The sequence below is a fragment of the Passer domesticus genome, chromosome 25, assembly GCF_036417665.1.
Source record: "Passer domesticus isolate bPasDom1 chromosome 25, bPasDom1.hap1, whole genome shotgun sequence".
Taxonomy (NCBI): domain Eukaryota; kingdom Metazoa; phylum Chordata; class Aves; order Passeriformes; family Passeridae; genus Passer; species Passer domesticus.
This window is the reverse complement of record NC_087498.1, coordinates 2,885,123-2,898,499: the sequence shown is the minus strand read 5'-3', so window position 1 is coordinate 2,898,499 and position 13,377 is coordinate 2,885,123. Positions and strand designations below refer to the sequence as shown.

Below are 13,377 nucleotides of genomic sequence, written 5' to 3'. Positions count from 1 at the left end.
AGTCCATCCCAGCCCTGAGCCCATCCCAGCCCTGAGCCCATCCCTGGCAGGGCAGCAGGGAGCCCATCCCAGCCCTGAGCCATCCCTGGCACTGCAGGAGCCCATCCCTGGCACTGCAGGGAGCCCATCCCTGGCAGGACAGCAGGGAGTCCATCCCAGCCCTGAGCCCATCCCAGCCCTGAGCCCATCCCTGGCACTGCAGCAGGGAGCCCATCCCAGCCCTGAGCCCATCCCTGGCACTGCAGCAGGGAGCCCATCCCAGCCCTGAGCCCATCCCAGCCCTGAGCCCATCCCTGGCACTGCAGGAGCCCATCCCAGCCCTGAGCCCATCCCTGGCACTGCCCCGGGCTCGGTGCCCGCTGTCGGGAGGGAAGCAGCCCGGCAGAGGTGTGAGACACGGCAGAGGTGTGAAGCACGGGCAGCAGTTTCCATCCCCCGAGGGCTTGCGCAGGTTCCACGTTTTGGAAAAAACCAACAAAGATTTTCTACACGAACGAACGCAAATGCTGGCGGTGAACCCCAGCTTGCCCCGGGCGGGATGAGGGTCAGGTTTCCTTCGTGCAGAGATCCTGTTCTGGAAATTACAGTGCTCACTGACACAAACCTCAGCCCCGCTGGGAAGAGCTTGAAATGTTCTGTGTGTGTGTTTGGGGAGGGAAGAGCAGAGCAGCATCCATGGCTGAGTCCCCTCTCCATTCCCCTCAGCTGGGCGCTGGGATTGAAGCCAGCAGTGGGCACCACGTCTCCAGGGTGGTCCTGGAGCTTCCCAGGATGTTCCTGAAACTTCCCAGGGTGGTCCTGGAGCTTCCCAGGGAGGTCTTGGAGCTTCCCAGGATGGCCCTGAAGCTTCCCAGGGTGGTCCTGGAGCTTCTCATGGTGGCCCTGGAGCTTCCCAGGTTGGTTGTGGAGCTTCCCAGGATGGCCCTGGGGCTTACCAGGATAGTCCTGGAACTTTCCAGGGTGGTCCTGGAATTTCCCATGCTGGTCCTGGAGCTTCCCGGGGTGGTTCTGGAGCTTCTCAGGGAGGTCTTGAAGCTTCCCATGGTGGCTCTGAAGCTTCCCAGGGTGGTCCTGAAGCTTCCAATGGTGGCCCTGAAACTTTCCAGGGGTCCTGGGGCTTCCCATGCTGATCCTGGAGCCCCCCAGGGTGGCCCTGAAGCATCCCAGGGTGGTCCTGAAGCTTCCCAGGGTGGCCCTGAAGCTCCCCAGGGTGGCCCTGGAGCTTCCCAGGATAGTCCTTGGAGCTTCCCAGGCTTTCCTGAACATCCCCACCCCTGCAGGAGAAGGCTGCCCACGGTGTCACCCCCTCCAGCCTCCCCTGTCCCTCCCTCCCCAGCAGAGCTGTCCCTCCGGAGGGGTTTTGGCCCCAGGCTCTCTGTTTCTGTCAGCTTTCGGTGCCTGGGTGGGTGAAAGCCGGGCTGTTTTCTGTGAAGTGTTGATGCTAAAGGAACAGCTGGGGCAGTGTGGGTGGGGGTGAGAACGGGCTTACTCACACGGGGCCGTGTTTTGTTGCTCTTAGGTTTGAAACCCGAATTTTGGGGCAGATCTGCTCACAGGGAGCTGTGACTGAACTGGCTGGAGAGCACAGGAGAGGGGCTGGAATTCTGGGGGCTCTGTGCCTCCTGGGAGCAGGTAAGGATGGGAAAAGGCAGCAGGGAGGAATCCAGTTTTGTGCTGGGGAAGGTGAGATGGAGTCACACGTCATGGCTGGAAGGAGATGAGATTCAAGGTCCCTTCCAGAATCATTCTGGGGTTCCATCACCTTTGGGAAAAACAACCCAAGGGCAGCCAGGATATAAAATCTTGGACTGAGGACCAAAATCTTGGTCTGGGATCTGTGGGAGGTGATGGCCACAATTATTTGCAGGAGTCAGCTGCAGTGGGAGCAGAGCGTGGAAACCTGGGGGCACCTGTGACCTGCTGACTGCAAAGGAATTAGTGAACAATTCAGTGCAACATTTGAAATTTTTAGTAGTTAGTAGAAAAATAACCCCTCTCTCCTCACCCCACCTGCTTTATTTTTAGCAGCCAGCTTCCTGCTAAGGAAAAAAAAAAAAATTAAAAAATATATTTCTTGCTTTTGAGGTGATTTTGATCAAAAGTCTGGCTCTGCTCCAGGCCGATCACTGGGGAGGGATGAATCACGAAGATCTCTGTTCTCATCTGTCCACACAAGAAGTGCCTGCTGCTCTTGCAAGGATGGGGGTGAAGCCCCTTCCTCCAGCCGTGGTTTGCTGTGCTCTCGTGGTGTTGGTCAACTCTGGACAGCCCCAGGAGGACAGAAAGTCCTGTGGCTGGTGTGGATGCGCAGGAGGAAGGAGCGTTGTGCAATGGCACTGAGAGCCCTCAGCTGGCTGCTGTTTCACTCCTGCCCTTTGTTTTGTGAGGATGGGGGTTGTTTGCTGTTTATTGCCCTAATTCACCTCTGAGGGTGGTGTTTTTCCATGTCTGGGCTCTCAGGACTGGCAGGGCTGCTCTGCTGCCTCCTTCTGTTGGCCAAAGATTTGGCTTGGTTGCCTTTCTGCCCTGGCTTGGTTTCTACCCTGGGAATACCTCCTGGTAAGCTGGACAACTCAAAAAGGCAAAAGTTCTGTGCAAAATCAGCTGATGGCTGTGTTTTTCTAAGGATGAGAGCAGGCACATTGGGGGAATGTCAGGATTTCCTGGTGTGAGGCTTGGCCTGCTCATGGCTAAATATCTTGATGGTCAGAAAATCCAGCATTTCTGAAAATCCATTGGCATCAGCTTGCTCAGACCTGGGGCTGCAGGGATCCTGCTGAGGGCTGGCTGCAAAAGGACAGCTGGTGGTGGAAATCTGGTGTAAAAAGCAGAAGAAGGAGATGTGATTTTCACTCTGAGTGAAGTTCTCTTCAGAAATTGCTCCATCAAATTGTAACAGGCCCACAGGAATCCTGCTCTGGGCTTTTGCAGCGCCTTTTCCAACCAGGAAAGGCAAAGCTGTTCCTCAGTGCTGTGAAAATCAGAGCCAGCAGGTTGTGGAGAGGGTGTGTGAGATGTGCCAGTCACAGCAGCTGGGCTCAGCATTGCAAAAGAGTCAGGAAACCGAATTTCAGCTCGGAAAAAAAGTAAATTTGGTGCTGCTGCCAGGAAAGGAACTTTGTAGTCCAGCTCTGGAGCAAAGGAGATGGTTTGGTTGCTTCAGGGTGTGATGAAATGGTGGAGATACCCTGCCAAGAGGCCAAAGGCAGCAGGTCACAAGGCAGAAAACCAGAACTGGTGATGTTAAACATCTAAATCACCACCCCTGAGCAGCTGAGGTGTTCTCCCTGCACCGTGGGCTGGAATCCCCAGCTCCTTTTCCTTTGGAAATCCCAGAGAAGTCGCTGGTTGAAGCACCCTCCAAGCAGGGCCTGTCCCATATCCAGGTGTGCCACATGTTAATGTCACACAGTGCACTGCTGGCTGGGATGGCACTCAGAAATGTCCCAGGGTGCCATCCCTGTGCCCTCACCTTGCCACTGCTGCTGCGTGGGCTTTTGGTACCTAAAGGGGGCTTGTCACATTCACATTTTCTGAAAAATCCCTTCGGCCAGGATTTTCTCCTGGAAAGCTGAGAAGCCTCAGAGAAAAAGGAAACAATAATGATCTGATTTGCTTCTCCTGTGTTTTGCTCATGTGGAACGTGTTTGGGGATTGTTTACCCACAGGTGATTGTTTCATTGGGTTCTGCTGTGAGTTGTTTTGACTTATTGGCCAATCAGTGCCAAGCTGTGTTGGGACTCTGGAAAAAGTCACGAGTTTTCATTATTATCTTTTTAGCCTTCTGTAAGTATCCTTTCTGTATTCTTTAGTAGAGTTTAGTTTAGTATTCTTTAATATAATATAGTATCATAAAATAATAAATTAGCCTTCTGAGAACATGGAGTCAGATGCATCACTCTTTCCTGCCACGGGCACCCTGCAAATACAAGAGGGGCTTTTATGAAGGTGGGGATGAACATCTCAGAGGAGCTTGTACAGGGGAAAATGGGTTTTAATTAAAACAGGGCAGATTTAGACTAGATATAAGGGAGAAACTTTAAAAGGAATGTGGTAAAGCCCTGAAATAGGCTGCTGGGAGAGGTGGTGCCTGTCCTGTCCCTGGAAACATTCAAGGCCAGGTTGGAGGTGGCTTGGAACAATCTGGGATAGTGGAAGGTGTCCCGGCCCATGGCACGGGGTGAGAACAATGTGATCAATAAAGTCCCTTCCAGCCCAAACCAGTCTGTGATCAGGAGCCTCCCTGGGGTTCAGTTTTGGTTCTGCGTCCTCTGCAGAGCCCCAGGCTGTGTGAGGATGCAGCGACAGCACAGAGGGGACAGCGAGCAGTGCCTGCCCCTGTGGGTGCTGCTCTCCCAGCCTGCCTGGGCTCCTCTTCTCTCAGCCCTGAGTCATTGTGAAACCCTCAGCTCTGGGGCTGCGGGGCTGCCAGGGGCTCGGCTGTGGCATGGCCCAGTCCCGTGCTGAGAATGTGGTGACAACCTGGTGAGAACCTGCTGGGAACCTGCAGAGAACCTGCTGGGAGCCTGCTGAGAACCTGTTGAGAATCGGGAACCTGCAGAGAACCTGGTGAGAACCTGCACCTTGCTGAGAACCTGCACCTTGCTGAGAACCTGGAACCTTGCTAAGAACCTGGTGAGAACCTACAGAGGATCTGTAGGGAACCTGCAGAGAACTTGGCACCTTGCTGAGAACCTGGTGAGAACCTGCAGGGAAACCTGCAGAGAACTTGGCACCTTGCTGAGAACCTGGTGAGAACCTGCAGGGAAACCTGCAGAGAACTTGGCACCTTGCTGAGAACCTGGTGAGAACCTGCAGGGAAACCTGCAGAGAACCTGCAGAGAACTTGGCACCTTGCTAAGAACCTGGTGAGAACCTGCTGGGAACCTGCTGGGAACCTGGCACCTTGCTGGAACCTGTAGGGAAGGTCCCCCGGCCCCGCACAGCCCCTGCCCGTCTGCGAGCCAGCCTGGAGGATTGTGTGGGGATTGTGTGGCCTTGCTTGCCCCATAACCACCATTCATCTGCTCTTTTTCTGCTCTGAGCAGGCTCTGGCAGCAGCAGGGATGGGGCAAGGCTTCTGCCAGGTTGCTGTTCTTCTGCCAGGATTGAATCCCTTCCTCCCTGGGATGCTCCTGCTGGGATGAACCCCCACTGCTGGTGGGGGAACCCGGGTGTGGCTGCATTTCTCTTCACAGACAAGAGCAAGGCACTACTTCCCAAGGATGTTTTCTGGGAATTGCAGCGAGGAAACTCAGAGACAAAAAAACCAAAACAATTATCATCTCAATTGCTGCTCCTCTTGTGCTCATGTGGAACATGTTCTGGAGATTGTCTACCTGAGATGACCAACTGCATCCACGTGTGTGTGTCAGGACTGAGGGGAGACAGTCACGAGGTTTTGTGGAGTCAGGTGCTTGTGCAGTTTCAGTGTAGAAGTAGTGTAATATTCCATAATATAGTATAATAATTAGTCTTCTTATATCATGGAGTCAGATGCATTATTCTTCCTGCTTGGGGGCACCTTGCTTTTACAATACGGGGGTTTTGGTGCTGGGGAGCTCTGGGTGTAGGAGATGGGGGTGCAGTCCCTGAGGAATTGGGGGTGCAGTCCCTGGGAGCTGAGGATGCAGACCCTGGGGTGCTGGGGGTACAGTCCCTGGGGAGCTCTGGGTGCCATCCCAGGGCTCCTGAGCTCCAGCTTCCCCTCTCCATCCCCCGGAGCAGCAGAGCCCCGCACTGCGCTGCTGGCCCTGGTGGTGAAGGTGAGCATCACTGGGCTGTGGCATTTTCAGCAATCCCCAGTGTTAAAAATAGCTTAGAAACGCTTGTAAAATAGTTGATAATTGTTAAGCGTGTGCTGTTAGTTCGGTTATTCTGTTGTGAAAGGGGTTAAAAGGGTCGTGATAAGCAATGACACCGAAGCACAGAGCACCACCCCAGCGGAACGAGCCAGCCTGGGCCGAGCTGCCACGGGCCAGTCGAGCCTAAAACCGCCATGCACATGGAGGATCCGAACAGAAACCAACCCAGGGGACAAAATCAGGATGCAAAGGGGCATCTGACCCGGGAAGCCGTGCCATTCCCCGGGGACACCGGGGCCATCGCTGCTGGAGCAGCCCCAGCCCGGCGCTGCAGCGTCCTGGACGGGATTGCCCCTGCCCGGCCCGGGCCCGGCTCCAGGCCTTTCTTTTATTAGAATAAATTCTGGAATCACCTTTAGTACTCTTTGCTTTAGACCTTTTTTTTTAATAAAATAAATGCTGAAATCACTTTTAGTACCGCTTGCTTTAAGCCTGTCTTTTTATTATAAAAAATGCTGAAATCATCTTTAGTACCCTTTGCTTTGGGCCTTTCTTTTATTATAATAAATGCCGAAATCACCTTTAGTACCCCTGGCTTTAGGCCTTTCTTTTATTATAATAAATGCTGAAATCACCTTTAGTGCCCCTTGCTTTAGACCTTTCTTTTTATTAGAATAAATGCTGAAATCACTTTAATACCGGGAGTGTGGTCCCGTTTTTAACACCCAGCTCTGGTAATTACTCAGCCTCTCGCCGCCCGAGGGAAGGAATTGGCAGCTCTGCAAAGTCAGGGCTGTGCCCTCCACTCCCCTCCGTGACCTACGTGCCCAGCTGGGGTTCTCAGCCCTGTTTTTGTTGCTCCCCCGGCCTCTTTCACGGCAAAAGCCCCAATTTCTGTCACGTGCTGCCAAAATCTAGGACACAGAGAGGCAGGAGCTGCGTGGGCCTGAGTGGTGCCGCCAGCTCGAGTTAAATAACAAGTGTTAAAACTACAACCACAACAAAATGAGGAAAGTTCTGAAAGCTTTGCAATTCAAATGGAGTTACAGCAGCGTTTACTTGTTTTAATTTTGCCCCTTTTGTGCTTGAGGTTCCCTCATTTCACCTCAAGGCTTGTCCCTGGGCTTTGTGGCACCCTGGGAGGCTGAAGGGTCATGTTCATCTTCCTCGTGACAAGAGACAAATTTTTTCACTGTTCCAAGTGAGGTTTGGTTCCTCAGTCCCAGCACGTGACAGGAGGTGTCTGTCTGTCTGTCCTGCTGTGTTCAGGACACATTTCCACCCTGGTGTTCAGCTGGGATTTGCCCTCCTCATGTTGGCCAACAGGAGATGATGAAGAAAGTTAATTGCTTCCCTGGCAGCAAGTAAAGCACTGGGTGCTCAGGGCCTTAAGGAAAGTGTCTAAAGAGAGAGAAAGCAGCAGAAGCAGCAGCAGAAAGGTCCGAGGCAGCTCCAGGTGGAGATGCAGAATTTGAGCTGAGCGGAGAGCAGGAGCAGCGAGGTCAGGAGGTGATTTAGGCTCTCAGTTCTGGGGCTGCTGAGCAGGCAGCGCTCTCAGGGGGAGGATACCCAGCAAGGAAACCCAACTTCTGTGGGATAGCAAAACCAGAAACCACCACCTTTGATCTCTGCCACGGCTTCGTGCTCTTACTGTAACACCCAGACTGCCACTGAGATTGGCAGGAACTGCATCAGCACCGGGGCTAAGGAGCCCTGCTGGGGCTCACAGCAGATTTTGGGGAGGCAGGAGGAGCAAAAGGCCGGGTTTGTGGTGGTTTTTTCTCCCCAAACACTGATGTTTTGGGCTTAGCTGATGCTGGACCTGAGGGATCTGCAGAGCTGCTGCCCACACCCAGCACAGGTCAGGTGCAGCCTGGAGGGATGCTGGGTGCTGCTGGTGCCAGGATTCCAGCTGGAATTGGGTCACCTGGATGACTTGTGATGGTGCCCTGGATCTCCCAGCTCTCCAAGCTACCATCTGGGCTTTTTTCCTGTTTTTTTTAAGCAGTGCATCCTGTGCACAGAGCTCCAGCAGTGGAAGCTTGCTGCTGGAGCATTGCAAGATTGATGGGATTGCTCCTCCCTTGGTGTTCCCCTGCTCTAAGGGATCAATGCCAGGCGTTTGGTGAAAAATTTGCTTTTAAATGTGACAGACCTCAGGTTTTCTCACTTCTCTGGTGTTAACACAAGCAATGTGTCCCTGGGGGTTCTTCCCACCTGGCTGTGTGCCTGCTGGGCTCTGTCCCAGCCTGGTGACACTGGTGACACTGGTGACACTGGTGACACCGGGCACAGCACCCACAGCTGGAGCTGACTGACAGCCCTGCTAAGAGCCCACAAGGACAGGACAGAGGCTGCATTCATTAGAGAGTCTTTATTAGCAAAAATAAAGGATTTCTTGTCATATCATTTCAGATAAATAGGTGGCAGTTCACCCAGTGACAGAAGCCGTGCTGATGTTGTCCTTGGCTCCAGGGCTGTCCTTGCTTCTCCCACGACATCGAAGGTGTTTGGAGGGAAAAACAAGCTCAGAATTGGCTCAAAGGGAGGTTAATGTGCTTCGTAAGAAGCTTAATTTAAGTTTTACAGTCTTTGGCTGCTCTTGAGCCTGAGCTTTCAGCAGGAGGAGTGACCCATGGAGCAGGATTCCTGCCCTGCTCTGGAATATCCAAATCCATGCAGGCAATCCCCTGCTGCCACCAGAAATGTCCACACAGAATAAATCCCATATAAATAACCTCTCCTCAGCTGGGACTTGCACAGCAAACACCAAACTGGCAGTGTTTCATCAGCTGGGGGCCTCTAAACTTCTAAATATTAGAAGTAAAAGCCTCTCCTGGGGTTGTGGCATTTTCCTCTGGCTCAGAGTCCAATGGAATGAGGAGGAAACTGAGCCCTAAAATCAGCCACTTTTGGGGGCACTGACGCTGCTCCCAGTGCTGGTGAGGATCCAAAACCCAATCCCAGCAGTGCCCCACGGATTTGAATGCAAATTACCCGAGCCACCTTAAAATGGTGGTTAATTAATTATCCTCTAACTTCTAAAAGAAAATGAACAGCAGTAAAACAGTGAGGAAATCCCAGTCAGAGACTGGAAAACAGTAAGGTTAACTTTGGAAAGTGCAGGGTTCCAGCAGCTCTGGAAGGCAGATACTGAGCAATATTTAACCAAGTTCTATTAGAACCAAACATTTCATTCCTATTATTAATTTTTTAAATTTAGTCTGGACTAATCTACAGGCTGAAGTCTAAAGTGGAGTCAGCCAAGCTGTTGGTGTGGCTTTTTCTCCTCCTAAACATAAAAGCACCTGATTGCATAAATAAACAGAGATATAGGATATGAGGAGAGGGTCATTTGCCTCAAATGAAATTTTGTTGAACTTGGAGCTGGCCTTGCTCCTAATTCACTTGGGATAAGCTCAGCTCATTGTCTGCCCTCCAGAAAAATGCTGCTTTGGATGTTTTGAAGCTATGAATAAAATAGTACTATGATAAACAATATTAAAATATTAAACAATAAATAGTAATTTACAAGCTCATCACTCCTTTCTTCAAAACATACTGTAAACATCAACACTGAGGTATTAGAAGTAATAAATAATAAATTCAACTATTCCAAAAATAGCTCTTAAATACATATTAAGCTGGAAGTTATTGTAACTCTTAACCAGAACCTTGAGATAACTTAATTTGAGCTCTTGCAGCCAAAAGTGATTTTTAAACAGGGTTTGGTGTGGAAAATGCAGACCCAGGGGTGCTCTCAGTTCCTTCTCTTCATTGTTAAATATTTTTCAATGTAGTTGATGAAGATGTCAAACTCTCCCATGGCCTTGTAGATTCCATTCTTCTTCATCTGCAGGGGAAAGCCAGGGGTGGTCAGTGTGGCTGGCACAGATATGTGATGTCCAGTGCCTGGAGAAATTCTCCTTCCACGGACACCTCCAGCTTCTCTTCCCCATCCCCTGGGAATTCCAGAATTCCCGCCCTTGCTCCAGAATTCCCACCAGATTCTTGCTCTCTGCTGCAAGAATTTGTGTGATTGAAGCCGTTTTTGGGTTCTGTTCCCCCTCTGAGCCTCTGCCCCACCCTTTCCTCACCCTGCTGAAGGTCTCCTTGATGTGCTCCATGCTGCGGCTCCTCTCCTCACAGGTGAAGAATCTGTGCTGCAAAGGGACACCAGCACGGCCTCAGCCCCAGGCTCCCTCCCCAGGGCTCTGCTGGTGGCTGTCCCCTCCTCCTGTCCCACCTTGCCCTGCCCTGTGTGCCCACAGGGCAGCAATTCCAGCTGCCTGGCACCGTGCCCTGCTGGAAGGAGCCTGGAGTGCCCCAGCCCGGGCTCCCAGCCTGGCCCCAGCCCTGTGGCCCTGCTGCCAGTCCCTGGGGACAGCAGCTCCCTGTGTGGGACAGGGTTTGTCCCACCTGACCCCATGCTGGAGCTCCAGCATCCAGGTAAGGGGCAGATCTCCCCCTGCCCTCCCTTTGTGTCTGCAGCCAGGCTGGTGCAGGGCTGGCTGCACCATCATCCCTGAACTGCTGTGAGCACAAACCCCATCCTGGAGCCCCGGACCCCACAAACCCCATCCTGGAGCCCTGGACCCCACAAACCCCATCCTGGAGCCCTGGACCCCACAAACCCCATCCTGGACCCCACAAACACCATCCTGGAGCTCTGGACCCCACAAATCCCATCCTGGACCCCACAAATCCTGCATGCCTGGACCCCTGGATCCCACAAACCCCATCCTGGATCCCACAAACCCCATCTTGGATCCCACAAGCACCATCCTGGATCCCTGGATCCCACAAAGCCCATCCTGGATCCCACTAATCCCATCCTGGACCCCTGGATGCCACAAACCCCATCCTGGATCCCACAAACCCTGCCTGCCTGGACCCCTGGATCCCAAAATCCCATCCTGGACCCCACAAACCCCATCGTGGATCCTACAAACTCCATCCTGGACCCCACAAACCCCATAGTGGATCCCACAAACCCCATCCTGAACCCCACAAACCCCACCCTGGACCCCACAAACCCCACCCTGCACCCCACAAACCCTGCCTGCTTGGACCCCTGCTCCTCCATCCCACCCCACTCCCAGACCTGCCCTGCTCCGGGCAGTGTCCCCGTGCTGCTGAGCCCCACTCACACAGCGCCTCATCACGGCTCTCAGGCTGAGCAGGAGGTTGCCCAGGTCGCCCACGCTGTGCTGGTGCTGGGAGCTGCTCCTCATGGCGCTGGGCAGCACCTCGTCCATGTAGAACCCCATCATCTCCGACACCGACTGGCAGCCGAGGCTCCCCTGGGGACAGGAGGGGAGCTGCTCAGGGACGGCCACCAGCACCAGGGGGGGTTTGGACAAACCAGAGCAGGGTGTGGGAGCCTCGCTGGCCACGGGGCAACCCTGGTGCTGTCCCCAACTCTGGTGTGACAGCAGCACATGTCCCTGTTTCCAGCTGGCTTTCCTTCTTATGAAACTGCCCCAGGGTTTGGAAGGAGGAGGAAGCCACAAGGGAATGGGATTCTTACCTTGATTTCCTCCAGCAGGTCGGAGCTGAGCAGCTGGATGCTGAGGTCGTCGTCTTGTGATTGCTGGGGGAGGATGGAATTGAGAAATGAGCTTTTCACTCTTTCCGTTTCCTAACAAATGATCCTTCCCCTGTTTGCATTTAGGGTCTCCCTGCAGCAGAGGCCAAGGGCACCCAGTGCAGGTGTGGGCAGAGCACAGTGGCACCGGGCAGAGGCATCACTGCTCCACAGAGATGTTAGGTCAGGCCAGCAGGAAAATTAAATCACAGCCTTTGGTGCCACTGGGTTTGTCCAAGTGAAACTCCTGGGGCTGAGCTGCAGGGGTGGTGCTGTCTGAGGGTGCTGCTGCAGACTGCAAAGCTCTCCAGAGGGGTGGCAGAGCCCTGGCAGCCCCTGGCAGCCCCTGGCAGACCCCCAGCCTCTCTGCCAGGGCAGCAGGGCTCAGTCCCCCTGGTGTGGTTGCCTCTCTTGATGGGGAAAAGGGGAGTTTTTTGTCATGGCTCCTGCTGCAGTGGGGTGAGCTGGCACCACTCAAATAATTAAAGCCTCAAAAGCTGTCCTGAGAGGTTCAAAATATTCCTTCCCAGCATTATCTGGGGGATTCACAGCCAGCTGAACATCTAAAATCTTGGCTGTGTTCGTTTGGTAACACAGGCCATGACATGAGCTTGAGATTTGATCTGGAGAATTATCTCGCTTGATTGCTAAAACACACTGACATGGACCAAAACAGCAACAGGGCTGTGACCAAGCTCCTCTGTCAGCCATGGCAGATGCTCTGAGGGCATCATGAGCTGTGTGCTCAGCAGCCCTGAGGCTCCTGAGATGCAGAGCAGGGACCTTGCACAGGCACCAGTGCAGGTGTTGTGCTCCTCCCCTCATAAAACACCCTGTGCAGGTTTTGTGGCTCTTTCAAAGAAAAAAATCTGCAGCAAAAGATTTCCCTTTTCACCTGGCACTGACTTCAGCAGGGCTGGACCTGCTTGCCCTGAAGAAAAAACGATTTCCTTCCTAATAATTCAGTGATTAACTTGGTTTGCAATATTTCGGGGGAAGCTTGGTTAGGAAGCTTCACAGAGGTTCATTGTGAAACCTCGAGTTCATTGTTAATGAAAAAAGTAGGAAGAAAAGCCTCACAGATTTTCTCTCAGTGAGCAACGAAACCCAGCTGCTCTTAACACAAATAATTTCTGCTGGGAGGAAACTCTTCCCCCTCCTCCAGATCCCAGAACTTTGCAGAAGAAAGCTAAAAACCAGAAGAGAAAACAACGATACTTACAAAATAATCCTTAATTTCCTCAAACTTGAGCCGGAGCTCTTTGAGCCTGGCGGGCAGGAGCTGGGGGAAGTGGAGGCAGGAGGGCTGGGCACGGGCAGGCGCAGTGCCCAGCAGCAGCAGCAGCAGCAGGATGGGCACGGCTGTGCCCCTGGAGCAGGTCCTCATGCTGTGGGGCAGGGCTGCTGCAGTTCTGGGCTGGATCCCCCAGGAGGGTACAAAGCAGATCTGCAGCTTTCACCTTGATGGAGCCCCTAATTTATACATCACTCCATTTCCTCTCCCCATTTCCTGACGAGCAATATTGGGGTTTTAAGTCAGTATTAAGCCCAAATGTCACTTGGGTTTCCCGTCAACTTGGGTTTCCTGTCCTCTCCTCACACCCCATCAATTTTTTTGTGCTTAGACTCTGCATTTTTTTTTTTACATTGCTTGTTTCTTGTAAATTTAGCTGTGGCTGAGGAGGAAAGCTGCAGAGACACACAAAGAAGCCAAGGTTCTGTGTGATGTTCATTTATTCTCACAGTTCCATTTTTTATTTTTAGATCAATGTTAGATTGTTAGGGAAAAAAAAGTGTTGCTACTTTTAAATCTCAGTATCAAACCTGCAGAGAGCATCACTCAGCAGAATTGCTTTTCATGAACTGTACAAATTCTCTGTCTCTTCCTTTGTCATTCTAATCTGCAAACACACATCATCACCTGAAATCTTCATTTTTAATTAATTTGTTTGTTGTTTTTTTTTTTTTTTTCCCCAGTTAATGCAC

At 52.4% G+C, this 13,377-nt stretch overlaps 1 protein-coding gene across 1 annotated transcript; it reads right to left on the bottom strand.

Moving 5' to 3' along the window:
* Positions 1-8,286: 8,286 nt before the first annotated feature.
* IL10 (interleukin 10) lies at positions 8,287-12,778 on the bottom strand. Its single transcript, XM_064398760.1, has 5 exons — positions 12,614-12,778; positions 11,335-11,397; positions 10,955-11,107; positions 9,902-9,967; positions 8,287-9,657 (listed from the first exon to the last, which is right to left on the bottom strand). The coding sequence occupies exons 1-5, from the start codon at positions 12,776-12,778 to the stop codon at positions 9,565-9,567; spliced, it is 540 nt and encodes a 179-aa protein (XP_064254830.1). The 3' UTR covers positions 8,287-9,564.
* Between the last annotated feature and the right edge of the window lie 599 nt (positions 12,779-13,377).